Genomic DNA, 16,170 nt, shown 5'->3' with positions numbered 1-16,170 from the left:
ACCCCCTCCAGTGAGCCACATATTATGCTGGGCAGGCCCACAAAGAGATGCACTTGCTCGTCAGTGGTTCCTAAAGGGAGAAGTAGCGCCCCCTGGGGGGCAGGGGCGGTGGGAGGACCTGGGGGTGGGGTGCTAAAAGGCAAGGAGGGCTGTTGGGGGGGGTCCCCAGAGGTGTACATTTTGCTATGTATTTTGTGGTTTTTATATTGTAATTGTATGTTGTGAACTGCCCGAAGATCTACAAGCATAGGGCGGTATACAAATAATAATAACAACAACAAAGTAGTAGTAGTAGTAGTAGTAGTAGTAGTAGTAGTAATAATGTATCAAAAAGCTGGTATCACTGGATCAAGTTCATCCATTTTGTTGAATTAAACTAAATAGTTTTAATGGGATTAATTAATTAAATGTGCCATTTGTTGCTACTGTTTTAAATTTTATTCTGTTAGTGGGCTGTGCAAACCGTTCTTCTGAATAATGCTTTTTGGAGGCTAGGGGGCACTGGGAGTGAGTTCATAGAACTCAAAGGGGACTGCGGCCCAAAAAAGATTTGGGAATTACTGAGCTACAGGCCGTCCCCAGAAGAGGTGCGCCTCACTTGTTAGAATGACCCACAATGATGCATGCAGACACAGAGAACTAAGAGGAGATTTTAGTGCAAAAGGACTGTAAGTTCTATGGCAGAAGACAAATACTTAAGGCTCAACAGACCTGAGCATGTGCTCAGCTTAAGAATTTGTTTTCAGCACCACGAAGGATCCAAGCTGGGAGGGATGGGGAGACAAAGGGAATTCTCTCTCTGGTCAAAGCCCTGGAGAGACACTGCTGGTCTGCAAGGAGAATCCTGGCGGAAAGGGCCAGGAGGAAACCACTTGTGGCTCCCTGTCCTACCAAGCTAAGTGTGAGCTGGTGACCTGAGCTCACCTCCCTCCAGTCAGCTCAGTCAAGGGTCGTGTAAACAAACGCAGGGGTGAAAGATCATTTGAGCGCAGATCATCTCTATGCTTACGTGAGCTGAAAGCAAGTCCTTCTGGGGTGCAAAATCAGGGCAAACCTCCAGCTATTATAATTTCGAGAACTGCCGTTCTGGAAACTGGGCAGTTCATCAGCTTGACGTAACAAAAGGGAATCAGTTGGAAGGACTCCTGGGTTAGGGATTGGGGAGAGAATACGAGTTTTTGCCTCTCAGCAATCAAAGCAGGAATCTGACATTCAATGAGGTGAAGCAACAGACAGGGAGTATGTGATTCACCTCTCTTCCATGACCAGTTGCTCTTTCCTGCTGGACCACTGAACAAGACTCCTCTAACTCTTGATGGGGAAAGGGTTAAGCTGGCACGCAAACACATGCACACACTTGGCTGAAAAACAGCCCCTGCCCCACTCGGCTTGGCCCACTACGCCCAACACACGACGACCAGCTCCGGAATTGCAGAACGCTAATCAATGTTTTCTGAGACATCGCCTCCACGCCACTGGGGGGGGGGGCTAGCTGCGGAGGGTGTGGCCGGGACCTACCTTGCCTTCGGTGTGGGAGGAGGCCATCTTGCGCAGGTGCTCCTGCTGGGTGGCGTCCGTGGCGTACTGCGCCAGCTCGTAGAGGACGTTGGTGCGGGGCGGGTTCGTGATGTCCAAGTAGTAGGTCAGGGCTGTGCGGTAGGTCGTGGGGCAAGGGAACGGGTGCTTCTTGTTGGACTCCTCTGCAGGAAGGAGGCGGAGAGGGGAGAGTTGGGGAGCTGCGCTGCCACAAAGTACAGCTGCGGGGGTCTTTTTCTGAAAGTCCAAGCAGCTCCCCAACCCTTTGGTGGGCCTGCATGGGCCACGGTTATCAAAGCAGTTTGATGCTGCCGTTCGTGGTCTCGATTTGGAAATTGGGCTTCCCTTATAGAGATGGCCCCAAGAACCACCCCTGGGAATGCCCTGTGAGCTGTTCCATCAGCTATGGAAGTCCACATGACTGGGGCTCAGAAATAATAATAATAAAATAATAATAATAATAATAATAATAATAATAATAATAATAATAATAATAATATAATAATAATAATAATAATAATAATAATAATAATAATAATAATAATTTATACCCCGCCCATCTGGCTGGGCTTCCCCAGCCACTCTGGGTGGCTTCCAACAAAATATTAAAATACAGTAATGCATCAAACATTAAAAGCTTCCCTAAACAGGGCTGCCTTTAACAGTGGTCTCTCCCACTCTGTGATTTCCCCATTTCCTCTCTTTTGAGATTAAGGCAGACCCCCACTCTCACTGAGTTTTGGTGGCGAATCCCCTGTGGAAAAAAGGCTGCTGCTCTTGGGAAAAGGCAAGTGAGAGGTGACAGGATAGAAGTTTTCCAGAGATGGAAATAAGATAAAGTTTCAACCGGAGAAGAATGGCGGACTAAATTGATGGATTATGCCAAATTGGCAAAAATGACCGGAAGAATCAGAAAACAGGAAGACCACAATTTCTATAAGGAATGGGGAAAATTTATAACTTATCTTAAAAACCATTCTAAACTATTAAAACCGTTAGTAGGACTGGAATAACACTTGTAGTTTAATGGCGAATTTTGGACATAATGGAGGTGTAAAAGATTTCGATTATCATAAAAAATGCAGGAGGAAATGATTAACAATAGGACCCACAAAGGGAGGAGGGAAGTCCAGAAGATTCTTTGGAATCTTGTTTTTATGTTGTATATTGGATACGTGATTGTAAAACTTTGATCTGAAAACCAAATAAACAATTTTTTAAAAAGTAGTTTATAAAATTACACGTGGCATGGAGAAAGTGGATAGAGAAAAATGGTTTTCCTCCCTCTCATAGCAGTAGAACTCATGGGCATCCCATTTAACTGAATGTTGGAAGTTTTGGGACAGACAGAAAAAAAGTCCTTCTTCACTCGGTTAAACTATGGAACTCCCTCCCACAGGAGGCAGTGATGGCCACCAACTTGGATGGCTTTAAAATGTTATCGGGGCTAATAGCCACAATGGCTATGCTCTGCCTTTGCAGCTGGAGGCATAGATGCTTCTGAATCCCAGTGACTGGAAACCACAGGAGGGGAGAGGGCTCTTGGGCTCAGGTCTTGCTTGTGGGTTTCCCACAGGCATCTGGGTGGCCACTGTGAGAACAGGATGCTGGACTAGATAGGCCACTGGCCTGATCCAGCAGGGCTCTTCTCGAGTTCTTCTGATGGGAACTCGTGCAAGCCCATTCACGCTTGAAATCAGAGAGGCTCAAGTGAGAAAAATAACAGCAAATGAATGGGACAAGCAAGAAGAAATGAGCGTTACGAGAACCGACACCCTGAATGACCTCAATCGGCCACTGGGCAAGGAGCCTGCCTGAGGGAAAGCCAAACTCCTCAAAGATTCTGGGCAAATGCAAAGAAACTGCAGATGACAAAGTTATTCAAGACACTCCTGTGTCTCCACCACCACTTAACTGTGAACTCAATGGGGTGAAGAGAGCTCTGCAGCCCACAGAAAATGCATGGGTGATCTCAGGTTCATAAAGAGCATGGGAAAAGGTTCTGGAAGGCAGGCTAGACTTCAAGCCAAGGAACCAGACTGGACAGCTGGGTGCCAAACAGCTTTAGATCCAGAACTCAAGGGAAGAGAAACTGGTTCTGCCAGAAAGCTCATTCCAACTTGGATAGCTGTTTTGTTTTTCTTTTTTAAAAAAGCTTCTTTGCGCCAACATGGAATTAGATTGTGCAAGCAGAAGCAAGTGTTGTATAGCAAGTGCAACTCTGTGCGATGCCACAAAGAGCGTTCAGATTCGGAAATGCCTTTGTGAGTAGACAATTTTATCAGATTCTTGGAGAGTTACGCCTACTGCGCTGTAGAAGGCGGGTGGACCTCTGTTTGGTACGCAAAGGAGCACCAAGGAGGGAAGAAGGTTAAGGGCTCGTCTTATAATTATAGAATTGTTGAGTTGGAAGGGGTCCCGAGGGTTATCTAGTCCAACCCCCTGCAATGAAGGATTCTGGGAAATACAGCTAGTTGAGGGTGCTGAGAATTGCTGGCAGGCCCCCATTCCCCTCAGCTACAATTCCTAGCGTAGTTAAGCAATCAAACCCTCCTCACAAAGAACTATGGGAAATTTTAGCTCTGGGAGCTGACTAGGGGACTCCTAGAGACTCAGCACCCAAAACAAACTCCAGCTCCCAGACTTCTCTGAAGGAAGCCAGGACTGCTTAAAGTGCTATCACAGTGTTTTGAAAGCATTGTGTGAATGTGGCCATAGTGTGCTGTAAGGCATTAAATGATAACAATGAAGGAGGTTTGGGTAAGGGTTGCCATATTTCAGAAATATGGCAAAGTTGTTGAGGGTTTATTTTGTTTTGGCCAAAGTTGTTGAGGTTTTTTATTTTTTTGCAAAATCTCAAAAAAGAAGTAGTTTTTGAGCTATTTTTAAGGAAATTCACCAAAATCTAGACCTCCGGCTGGGCTTGCCATACGTCCCAGACACTTCAGCGATTTCCGCCCAGACACTGCTCTCAGAGGAGGGTGCCTGTCTTATCTCCTAGTGAGCTGTTGACTTGAGATCACCTCCCTCCACTCAGCTCAGTCAAGGGTCTTGTAAACAAACGCAGGGGTGAAAGAACATTTGAGTGCAGATCATCTCTACGCTGACGTGAGCTATTTACATTTTGAGAACTGCCGTTCTGGAGACTGGACGGTTCATCAGCTTGACAAAATGAAAGGGAATAAATTGGAAGGACTGCTTTTCTGGGGTGGGGGAGAGAATACTCACCATCTAGATTGTTCAGAGAAATAACCATATCTAAATCTGCACCAAGGATTTCCCCAAGCTGGTTGACCAGCGAAGTGTCGTTGGCTGGGTACACAGCGACGTGGTCCCCAGATTCGTATCTGGCAAAGAGATCAAGAGAGAGGCCTTGTCTCACCTGGTCTGGCTTTCAGAGCAGAACCCCACGACACAGAGCAGAACCATGAACAAAACTCTCCCAGGATGCATGGAATTGGGGTCAAGGAGACCCAGATGGCATCTCTAGGTAGGGCTGGGGGAGACCAGAAACCCTGCCTGAAACCCTGGAGACCCACTGCCAGTCAGTGTAGACAATACTGAGTTAGATGGACCTTGGGCCTGACTATTTTCCACTTAAAACACAATTGAAGAAATACAGTGGGAAAAATGCATCTGATCAGGTCTCAGCATGTGATTGTATAAAAGAGTGATTATTGCACACGGCTGGGATCTAGATTCTGTGTAGTGATCTGTGAAAATAATTCCAATGGGATTACCTTGAACATCTCTAGGGTTGCCATATTTCAAAAGCTGTTTTCTTTTGTTTTGGGGCAAGTTGTTAAGCTTTCCGATATGGAGTGTGGAAGCACCTACACTTTGGCTGCAGTGGACTATGGCTCTGGTAACCTGCAGGTTAATTACTGCAATGCTATTTGAGGCCCAAACTTACAGCAACCCTTGGGCTGCCATACGCCAGGGTTTTCCCCGACATTTTAAACAATTTCTGAAAATTCCACCCAGACGCTATTTTCGGCACACAAATCCAGGAGATTCCAGAAGTATGGCAGCCCTATTCTGCATTCATGCACTTCGCTTCCTGGAAGTACGGTTTCGAAAAACCTGAGCTGCCAACATCTCATTGTCTAAACAGCAGCATCAACTTAAGGAAGACGCTGCATTGCTTACTGCAAAATCCTGCACGTTTGTAGTTGGAACTGAAGCCCCATTGAGTTCAGCGGAGCTTACTTCCAAGGAAGAGAAAACAGGAAGACAGCCGAAGGGAGAGTTTCCACCATGCTGCACTCATTTAGGCTAGACATTGAGATCTGTGGCCCTCCAGATATCCTTGAACTCCCATCATCCTTTACCATCACACATCCTTGGCATTTTCTTCCCTCCACCCCCCAAAAAAAAAATCCATTTTAATAGAGGCCTCCCTAGCTCCAACCTTCCTTTATGCAAAACCATAAGCTAGGCATGGGGAAAGGATTGAAACACCAGAGAAAAACAGGCCCACTTTTACTTTAGGAGAATTTACACAAGTTGTGGGCAGGGGGGGCAGAGTATTTGTACCCTTCAGGGATCAGTTATGCCCTCGGAAAATGCAAGATGGTTAAAATGCCTGGAAGTACAAAGCAAAATGTTGTGCCGATTAAACACCAGGCAGGCAAGAGGTTCACAAAAGGCAAGAGGAACTGTTTTTCTCTAGGCAACGTAAAACGAATGGAACTGCTATTTTCAGGGGCAGTCTATCTCTGAACATCACTTGCTGGCAGGGAGGACAGGAGAGAGACTATTATCATGTTCAGCAGATGGGATCCCTGGAAGAGACATCCGTCTACTGTGAGAATCAAGGGACAGCCCCAGAAAGGATCTGTTTTCTCCTGCTCCAAGAAAGCTCTTCAGATTTCAAGTCATGCAACAAACTCAAGGAAGATGGGGTATGCAGGTGAATCCATTCTTAGCCATTTTACCTGATTTTGGAGCCTGTAATATCCAGTTCCAGGTGCATGAGGTACCTGTCCCCACCTTGGTTCAGCTTCCGGTTCACAGAAACAGGCGCCAGGAAGGGGTTCTTGGCATCAAATGGCCTGGAATGAACCAAGAAGACCCATTAGACTTATCAGACTACATTTCTTCGATCTACAGAACTAGCGCTGTTACCGGTGCCATATAATACCTGTTCCACATTTGCAAGAGATTGTGGAAGCACCTACACTTTGGCTGCAGTGGACTATGGGCTTTATTACTGCAATGCTATTTGAGGCCCAAACTTACAGTGACCCTTGGGGGGGGGGGGGCGAGTCCTGATACCAACCCTGCTGCTCGCACAAATGTGGCACTTACGGTTTTTGGTTCTCGTAGCTCTTGAGGCGGCCCATTTCGCCCGTGTAAACCTTGTCGGGGCTGATGTCCGTGTGGACCACCAGCTCGTACTGCCGTATGCTGGGGGAGGAGAAGAAGGAGAAGTCAGAGGCAAGGACAAAACGGCCAGCTTCTCAGCTCTCCAGAGGACAACAGAGGAGAGCCAAGCAGATGGTACTGCCCAGTTCTTAGACTTGGGACTGTTCGTGACTGTTCTTAGACTTGGGACTGTCGTGACTGTTCTTAGACTTGGGACTGTTCCCCAATTGTCGAAGGCCTTCCCTAGTGATGTGCGCCTGTATCCATTGTTATTAGCTTGCAGCAAGCATTTGAAAATATTCCTGTGGACTCAGGCGCATTGCTGGCTGAAGACTACTGTTCCAAGCAACCCCGTGGGATCACCAGATGAAATCATGTGTTTAACTTTCTAAACTGCTATTTAAAAAACTGAACTGTAATTGATTTTATGTGTTTGTTGTTTTAAATGTGTCTAGAGAGTTCTAATCTGCTTTAAAATGTTGTTTTGCTTTTGTTTTAAACAGTACGCTTTTTGCTGCCTTGAGGAGGAAGGGTGGGATATAGTTTCAAAAAATAAAATTAATCATCATTAGACAGGACCAGGTTCAAAAGAGTTTACTGTTCCCAAGTGGCAATCTTGAGACAGAGACAATGGGTTGCATCAGACATACTCAAGAGTAAATCCTTTGAAAACAATGGGGAAAGCCCATTAACTTCATTCAGAGTGAAAGGTAGATGCATACACCCCAGAGGGGCCCAGCTGTGGCCACATGGCAAGCCAACAGCAGAGCCTCATCTCCCACACTCAAACTGAAGCTCCATCTGCAGCGGTTCTCAATCCCACTACCGCCACCATCTCTTAGGACTGACCTGGTTTCGTCTCCTGTGGCTTCCACGCCGAAATGTTCACAGACTGCCGGCCAGAACTGCTCACGCCACGTGATGAAATCTTCTTCCAGGCTGTCGAGAGAAGCGATGGCAGGGTAGGGGGTGGGAAGCAAAGTTGTGATTTAGAAAAAAACAGCAGCAAGCCGAATGCCAGTGCACCCCCCTGAAAGGAGAGGGGAGATGCCAGACCATCCTGGGAGGGCACTGGACCAACCCACCAATTAATAATAATGATAATGATAATGATAATGATAATAATAATAATAATAATAATAATAATAATAATAATAATAATAATATTTATACCCCGCCCATCTGGCTGGGTTTCCCCAGCCACTCTGGGTGGCGTACAGCAGATAAAAAATGGCAAAAAATAGACATTAAAAACTTCCCTTAACAGGGTTGCCTTCAGATGTCTTCTAAAAGTCAGACAGTTGTTTATTTCATCATCATCATCATCACCGCTACTATTACAGTGGTATCTCGGGTTAAGCACTTAATTTGTTCCGGAGGTCCGTTCTTAACCTGAAACTGTTCTTAACCTGAAGCACCACTTTAGGTAATGGGGCCTCCTGCCGCTGCCGCGCCGCCAGAGCACAATTTCTGTTCTTATCCTGAAGCAAAGTTCTTAACCTGAAGTACTATTTCTGGGTTAGCGGAGTCTGTAACCTGAAGAATATGTAACCTGAAGCGTATGTAACCCGAGGTAAAGGAACCCCTGACCGTTAGGTCCAGTCGTGGCCGACTCTGGGGTTATGGCGCTCCTCTCGCTTTATTGGCCGAAGGAGCCGGCATACAGCTTCTGGGTTATGTGGCCAGCATGACTAAGCCGCTTCTGATGAACCAGAGCAGCGCACGGAAACGCCGTTTACCTTCCCACCAGAGTGGTACCTATTTATCTATTTGCACTTTGACATGCTTTTGAACTGCTAGGTTGGCAGGAGCAGGGACCCAGCAATGGGAGCTCACCCCGTCACGGGGATTCGACTGCTGACCTTCTGATTGGCAAGCCCTAGGCTCTGTGGTGTAACCCAGAGTGCCACCCAAGGTACCACTGTATTATTATATGCCTAGCGTCTCAAGCCTTGTTTCAGGGTCAAGGATTAAAAGCTTCTTGCATGCACAGGTTAGGAAGAAGGTTCATTCCCCCCCCCCACCCCTGACTTCTTTTGCTTCTCTCATGCTCAGCCCTCTCTACAATCACGGAAATGCCTCTTTAAAGTCAGAGAAACACTTTTCTCATAGCAGAACCTGTCCCTCAAACTCTTCCGGCTGGTTTAAAGCCATTTGCTCTTAGCCACTTTCACAAATGCAGTGGCTGCGGCATTTCTAGTCTTCTCAACAGTTCCAGCAGAATTTTTTTTTAAGCATTCAGAATAGCGTTTGTTAAAGGGTGAGGAGAGAAGGACAAATTCAGCACTTGAAGTCCTAAAATCCTAGAATCGTAGAGTTGAAAGGGTCCCAAAGACGTCATCTAGTCCAACCCCCTGAAATGAAGGAATATGCAGCTGTCCCATACGGGGATTCGAACCTGCAACCCATGCCAACTGAGCTATCCAGGCTGACCAAGGCTTACTTACTTCCCGTCGTCGTCTCCCAGCCCGAGTTCAAAGATCCGCTGGGCTCCAAGCTCTTCCAGCCTCTTGTCCACGTACTTTCCCATGGCGTTGAAATGCTCATAGGTCTTGTTCCCCAAGCCAAACACCTAAGAAAGCAACAACAACAACCAGCGTCAGCTTGTTGGCTCTTTCTGCAAAAGGCGCATCTCTCTGGAGCTCAGGAAACAGTTTTGGTCTGGTAAAGATTCAAAGGCTTTGGCTTTGTTTAGCAAAGAGAAACAACACCGCGAGAGGCGTTTTCTAAAAGTTGCTCCAGCAACTCTTCCCTGTAGGTCTTGCCCCAATGAGGCAGTTGGAAGGACTGAAAGTCCCCTGCCTCCCCACAGCTGCCTATGCCCCCTTCTCTCCTGGGTTTTTGGCAAGCAATCGGAGACTGCGCCTGCGCACAGCCAATACCTCCTCCACTCTATTCATTTCTCTGTGTGTTCGGGGAGACCAGGTAGGAGGTGAGCGGGTCACAGCAGGAGGGGGAGACACCCTGGATTCTGCAGCAGCCTGCCTCATCTCTGTCTCCTGGTCCCCCTCCTCTCCTGCCTCTGAACTGCTCTCTGTCACAGTCTCTTCTTGCTCACTAAACCCTGTTGCCTCTTCTGCTTTCGACCCCTCCTCCTCCCAGTCTCCTCCTCCTCCTCCCTCTGACCACTCATCGTCATGCTGCCACCAATCCCCAGGCTCTGACCCTTCTTCCCCTGGGGGTTCCCTGAGGGTTCCCCAGCTGCTGCCTCCCCCCACTCCTCTGAATCTAGCCAGTCCATGACATCCACATTCTTCTGATGAGATGCTCATTTCGTCAGTTTCCGTGAGAGCCACAATATGGCAAGAGCAGGGGGCGGGGAGCCTCTGCAGGTTTAAGGGGCTGGGTATGTTTCAAGGCTAAAATCACTGAGGTCATTTGCCACTCAGAATTCAGATTCACTGGGAGAAGCTGTTGAATGGTTTATTTAAATATCAAGGTTCATTATTGTTTCACAAGATGTGTATCTCTTTAAAGGCCAGAGTAAATATCATGACCTAGTTTTACAGCTGTGAAGCAGTATAGCAGGTGCTGTTAAGTTGTGTTAATTAAGCTGTGTCAGCAATTGGGTATAGTATATAAAGAGCAGCATATACCTCTCTCAGTACCCTGGTGAATGGGCCATACTTATAGATTTAATGTAAGAGGAGTTTTTGTTTTTGTAATTAAGGCCAAGCAAAATATATTTCTGCATTTCTTCACTGTTTCCTGAACGTGTGGTCTCCCCAGCATACTTTCTGCAGCGCAATAAATCTGCTAAATAGGAATCGACCCGATGACAGATTTCAAAAAGACTGGAGCAAATTTATATATTATTTGAAAGAAAATTGTAAACACATGAAAACGTTTGGTAATGTGGAAAGAAGGAGCTAATTTACAAATGAGAGGGTGATTTTTAAAAGATGATATAAGGTAAAGAAGTGATTATAGAAATGTGATAAATATGTTAAAGTTATAGGAAAGTCAGAAAGAGTGAGGGAAGGAGGTTGATGTTCTTTTTGAGTAGTAATGTAAGCTTTGGATATGTACAATGAAATGAAATGAAATATGGAAAACTCAATAAAAATCATGATTAAAAAATAATAATCTGCTAAATACGCAACAGATGCAACTAGATTTTGAGGCAAAGAGCCTGAAATAGCCCCAATGCAGCTTCTTTTACACAAACACACATACCACTTACATATGTCAAACCTGAGCCCCGGAAAAAGAATGGCAGAGGGAGAAATAAAAATGCTCACTGCAAATTTGAGGCCGGAGAGGTCAGCGTCCGTTTCCTGCAGCCAATCGTAGAAATCCTGGGCGTTGTCTGTGGGATCCCCTTCTCCGTAAGTGGCCATACAGAAGACCGCTAGTGACTTATCGATCTCAGAGAGGCGACTCAAGTCGGCCTGGGAATGAGAGTGGGGCAGCACGTAAGGAGACAGCTCCTGAGAATGTCAAGAGTTCCCCAGAAGAATCCCAAAGACCCCTGGGCATGTGATCTTAGATAACTATCTTCCTTTGGTTGGAAACGTTCTTTGGGACGAGCCAAGTATTTGTGTGCAAGACAGATGTTGAAAGCACATTATGTCACCCACTCATCCCACGTCTCCAATGTGAAGGGGAGGACCATGCTTAGGTTGCAAGAAGGCAAAGTTACACAAAGGAATTCCTGAAGTAATTCAGGGAAGGCCTTGCTTGTGGGAAAAGCAGAGCAGGGTTTGTCCCTCATCACGTCAAGGACCCAAAAGGGCTGGATTTTGCAGAGAACATACCAGGTCGTACTCCTCTGGGTCGGCAGACATGCCCCGCATCCCGTAACGATGGGCGTCTTTAGCAAGGCGGTTGGCAAATTCTTCACCAGTTCCCGTCTGAGATCCATAGAACACCACTATGTTTCTGCCCTGAGAAGGAAAGACAACTCAAGTCGGTTCAAAAACTCTGGGATCGCTCATCACCAAAGGCCTGGTCCCAACCTCCCTGAATCGCTCTCTGCAAACTTGCTCTGCTCCACACTGGGGCAGCAGGTGAAAGTGGTAAAGCCCTCCCTGAATGGCACCCATTTCAGACAGCGGGAAGGTACGGGGGAGAGTTTTGTGGGGGTTTGACGTGAATCAACTCAAATTTGCACTTCCTGACCCAGTACACAGACTGGACCACAGTTCCACATACTCCTCTGAGTTTTGCAAGCTGGTCCTCAATTCAAGAAGTGCAAGAATATTAGTATTTTAGGGAGAAATGCATGCAGTATAAATTCTGGTGGGTTTTTTTAATTAAACAACATTTATATACCACTTGATTGGCAGAGAGGTGCCATAGCTCAGAGGCAGAGTATCAGCTTTGCATGCAGAAGATCCCGGGTTCAATCCCTCCAGGCAGGGATGGGAAATATTCCCTGCTTGAAACCCTGGTGTTGTTGCCAGCCAGTGGAGGCAATACTGACCTAGACAGGCCAATGATCTGACTCTGTATGAAGCAGCTGTCTTCCCATTCCAGCCCTTTCCTAAGAACCACAAGGACTAGAATCATCCTTAGGAACAGTTGGGAAACGACTTCAGTCTGAAATCCTGGAAAGCCGCTGCTGCCACCCCGTGTAGGCAATACTGAGCTAGACAGATCAATGGTCTGACTTGGGACAAAGCTACTTCCTGCATTCCTAACCAGTATCACCATTCAGCTGGCTCAGTCACTATATAGCAGAGGATCAAGGCTTGTGGACAATGTCTTAGGCAGCTTCCATTTCTAGCCTACAAGCTTAAAAGTATAAACGTAATAAAAGCCAAACATACCGTCTTTTTCATTTTCTCAATGAAGCTGCCCTCATTTGTTGTCTTCTCTCTGGAGGAAAGAGAGATAGAGTTATATTATATATATATATATATATATATATATATATATATATATATATATATATATATATATATATATATGCTTTCGTAGATTTTCACGGGTACAGGAATGTAGGTTTTGGTGTCTTCGGGTGTCTTCCCGTGTAAGAGTTGGGGTGTCTAGGCGACGTTTCGACGAGGTCTCACTCGTCATCTTCAGGCTGGTGCTTTCGGCTTCTTGTTACTAGAACAGAGCAGGATCTCAGTGTTTGAGTTCCTATAAATACTGTTGAGGGGGTGTGGTGTATAGCCTCCAACGTTCTGGGCAGAGAGGAAGTTCCTAGGTTAATGTGCCTTTTCTTCTTTTGTTCATTAATTACTTGAGGGATATCTTGAGTGATTACTTGAGTGATATTCTGAGTACCACTTAGGAGGGTCATTAGGTGTGGATTAGTTGCTAAAGCTTTCGTGTCTTGACCTCTTGACCTTGTAAAGAGTTTTTCTGAGAAGATGGCTGTACTGCACTTAGTTGTGCTCTGGCTTGGCTTCGTGTATAGGGGCGAGCTGTGGTTTTGTGCCCTGTGCCAGCCAGATCTGTGTAGGGATTGCAGGGGGGTGCAGCATCCGGAGGTGCCACTATGGTTTGGCTACTGGATGGTGTCTGTAATTTATCTGTGGAGAGGGTCTGGGTTTGGGTCTGGTGTGGTTGATTGGAGATGGCGTTCTGTGTGCCTCTGGTTCTGGTGTCGGTTTTTGTGGGGAGGGCTAATTTCCAGATGTCTGGCAGGCGGGACGTGTCGTCACGCTTGTTCATGTTGTGAGGGTGTTTCTCTATCTCGATGGCTTCCATGATTATTCTCTTGTGGTGATGTTCCATGTTAAAGAGCAATTTGGAATCTGCAAAATTAATTTCGTGTCCTGTTTCTTTCATGTGTTGGTAAAGAGAGGAAGTTTTTTCTTCTTTTTTGACGGCATTCTTGTGTTCTGCGATACGTGCATTTATTCGTCTGTTTGTTTGTCCAATGTACGTGGCTGGGCAGACTTTGCAGGGTATTTCATAGACCCCTTGGTTTTCTAACTGGATTTTATCTTTTGGGTTTCTGAGGATATTGGCTATTTTTTGGTTGGTGCAAAAGGCTGTTTTGATATTGTGTTTATGGAGGATTTTGCTAATTTTATCTGTAGTGCCCTTGATATAAGGAAGGAGGGCCATGCCATTGTTTTCTTCTGTGTCTTGGTTTTTGGGGGGTGTTTCTTTTTGGATTAGCTTCGTAACCCTGTTTTGCTGGTATCCGTTGGCGATTAACTTCCTCTCTTTACCAACACATGAAAGAAACAGGACACGAAATTAATTTTGCAGATTCCAAATTGCTCTTTAACATGGAACATCACCACAAGAGAATAATCATGGAAGCCATCGAGATAGAGAAACACCCTCACAACATGAACAAGCGTGACGACACGTCCCGCCTGCCAGACATCTGGAAATTAGCCCTCCCCACAAAAACCGACACCAGAACCAGAGGCACACAGAACGCCATCTCCAATCAACCACACCAGACCCAAACCCAGACCCTCTCCACAGATAAATTACAGACACCATCCAGTAGCCAAACCATAGTGGCACCTCCGGATGCTGCACCCCCCTGCAATCCCTACACAGATCTGGCTGGCACAGGGCACAAAACCACAGCTCGCCCCTATACACGAAGCCAAGCCAGAGCACAACTAAGTGCAGTACAGCCATCTTCTCAGAAAAACTCTTTACAAGGTCAAGAGGTCAAGACACGAAAGCTTTAGCAACTAATCCACACCTAATGACCCTCCTAAGTGGTACTCAGAATATCACTCAAGTAATCACTCAAGATATCCCTCAAGTAATTAATGAACAAAAGAAGAAAAGGCACATTAACCTAGGAACTTCCTCTCTGCCCAGAACGTTGGAGGCTATACACCACACCCCCTCAACAGTATTTATAGGAACTCAAACACTGAGATCCTGCTCTGTTCTAGTAACAAGAAGCCGAAAGCACCAGCCTGAAGATGACGAGTGAGACCTCGTCGAAACGTCGCCTAGACACCCCAACTCTTACACGGGAAGACACCCGAAGACACCAAAACCTACATATATATATATCACACACACACACACACACACATACATACATACATATATATACACACACACACACACACACACACACACACACATATATATATACACACATATACACACACACATATTTTTATGATTTTCAGTTATATACATTTCAATAGTTTCACAGTAATTTAACATTTCAAAACTCGACTTCCTCCTCTTTCTGCGGTTTTTTAAATTCTTTTTTATCATTTCCTGCATATTCTAAATCAACATTCTTTTATTCATCTACTTCTATGCTCTTACAGAACTGCAGGTTATTACAAAAATCCTGCCAATGTCCATATCTGTTTACCATTTTTTTGTAAATATTCAATAAAATTCCTGCTCACACAAAGAGCTAATAGGGTTCACAGTGGATTTCTTACTCTGTCCAGAAAAGGACAACTGAAATTATCAAGGGGATGACTCCTTTATGAGAAGAAGTTGCAGTATTTGGGAGTAAGAGGTGACATGACAGACGTCTGTAAAATGATGCACAACCAGGAGAAAGGGGATAGGAAAAGGTTTGTCTCCCTCTCTCATAACACTAGAACTCTTTGGACATTCAATGAAGCTGAGCATGGAGGACGGAAAACAGAAAGTCCTTCCTTGCGCACTGCAGTGTTAATCTATGGAACTTGCTTCCACAGGAAGGTATCAGCTTGGATGGCTTTAAAAGAGGAATGGACCAACTCAGAGAGCAGCAGGCAGCTATCAGTGGCTACTAGCCATGCTGGTTCTGCTCTGCCTTCACAGTCGGAGGCAGCAATAACAATAACAATAATAATAATAATTTATTATCTTTACCCTGCCCATCTGGCTGGGTTTCCCCAGCCACTCTGGGCGGCTCCCAATCGAATATTAAAAACACAATACAGCATTAAACATTAAAAACGTCCCAAAACAGGACTGCCTTCAGATGTCTTTTAAAAGTAGGACAGTTGCTTATTTCCTTGACGTTTGATGGGAGGGTGTTCCACTGGGCAGGCGCCACCACCGAGAAGGCCCTCTGCCTGGTTCCCTGTAATTTCATTTCTCACAGTGAGGGAACCCCCAGAAGGCCCTGGGCGCTGGATCTGTGTCTGGGCAGAACAATGGGGGTGGAGACGCTCCTTCAGGTATTCAGGACCGAGGCAATGCTTCTGAATAGAAGTTGCTGGAAGCCACAGGAGGGGATTGCGGGTTTCCCCAATTGCATCTGGATGGCCACTGTCAGAACAGGATGCCAGACCAGGTGGGCCACTGGCCCGATTCGGCAGCCTGTTCTTGTGTCCCCTGTTGCTCCAGAGGGCAGGAACAGGACCTATGGAGGACCCA

General features: G+C 46.0%; 1 protein-coding gene across 4 annotated transcripts in view; it reads right to left on the bottom strand.

The window, feature by feature from the left end:
• POR (cytochrome p450 oxidoreductase) overlaps nucleotides 1–16,170 on the bottom strand; it is a 53,547-nt gene that overhangs the window by 6,744 nt on the left and 30,633 nt on the right. For all 4 annotated transcript variants that reach the window (XM_081172999.1, XM_081172997.1, XM_081172998.1 and 1 more), the window contains 9 exons: nucleotides 12,675–12,723; nucleotides 11,661–11,789; nucleotides 11,145–11,294; nucleotides 9,351–9,475; nucleotides 7,753–7,842; nucleotides 6,847–6,945; nucleotides 6,474–6,590; nucleotides 4,765–4,883; nucleotides 1,519–1,700 (listed from right to left, as the gene is read on the bottom strand). In XM_081172999.1, coding sequence (XP_081029125.1) covers nucleotides 1,519–1,700; nucleotides 4,765–4,883; nucleotides 6,474–6,590; nucleotides 6,847–6,945; nucleotides 7,753–7,842; nucleotides 9,351–9,475; nucleotides 11,145–11,294; nucleotides 11,661–11,789; nucleotides 12,675–12,723 — 1,060 coding nt within the window. The remainder of the gene's footprint in view (nucleotides 1–1,518; nucleotides 1,701–4,764; nucleotides 4,884–6,473; nucleotides 6,591–6,846; nucleotides 6,946–7,752; nucleotides 7,843–9,350; nucleotides 9,476–11,144; nucleotides 11,295–11,660; nucleotides 11,790–12,674; nucleotides 12,724–16,170) is intronic.

Source organism: Podarcis bocagei (genome assembly GCF_964188305.1).
Source record: "Podarcis bocagei genome assembly, chromosome: 15".
Taxonomy (NCBI): domain Eukaryota; kingdom Metazoa; phylum Chordata; class Lepidosauria; order Squamata; family Lacertidae; genus Podarcis; species Podarcis bocagei.
This window is presented reverse-complemented; position numbering and strand designations above follow the sequence as displayed.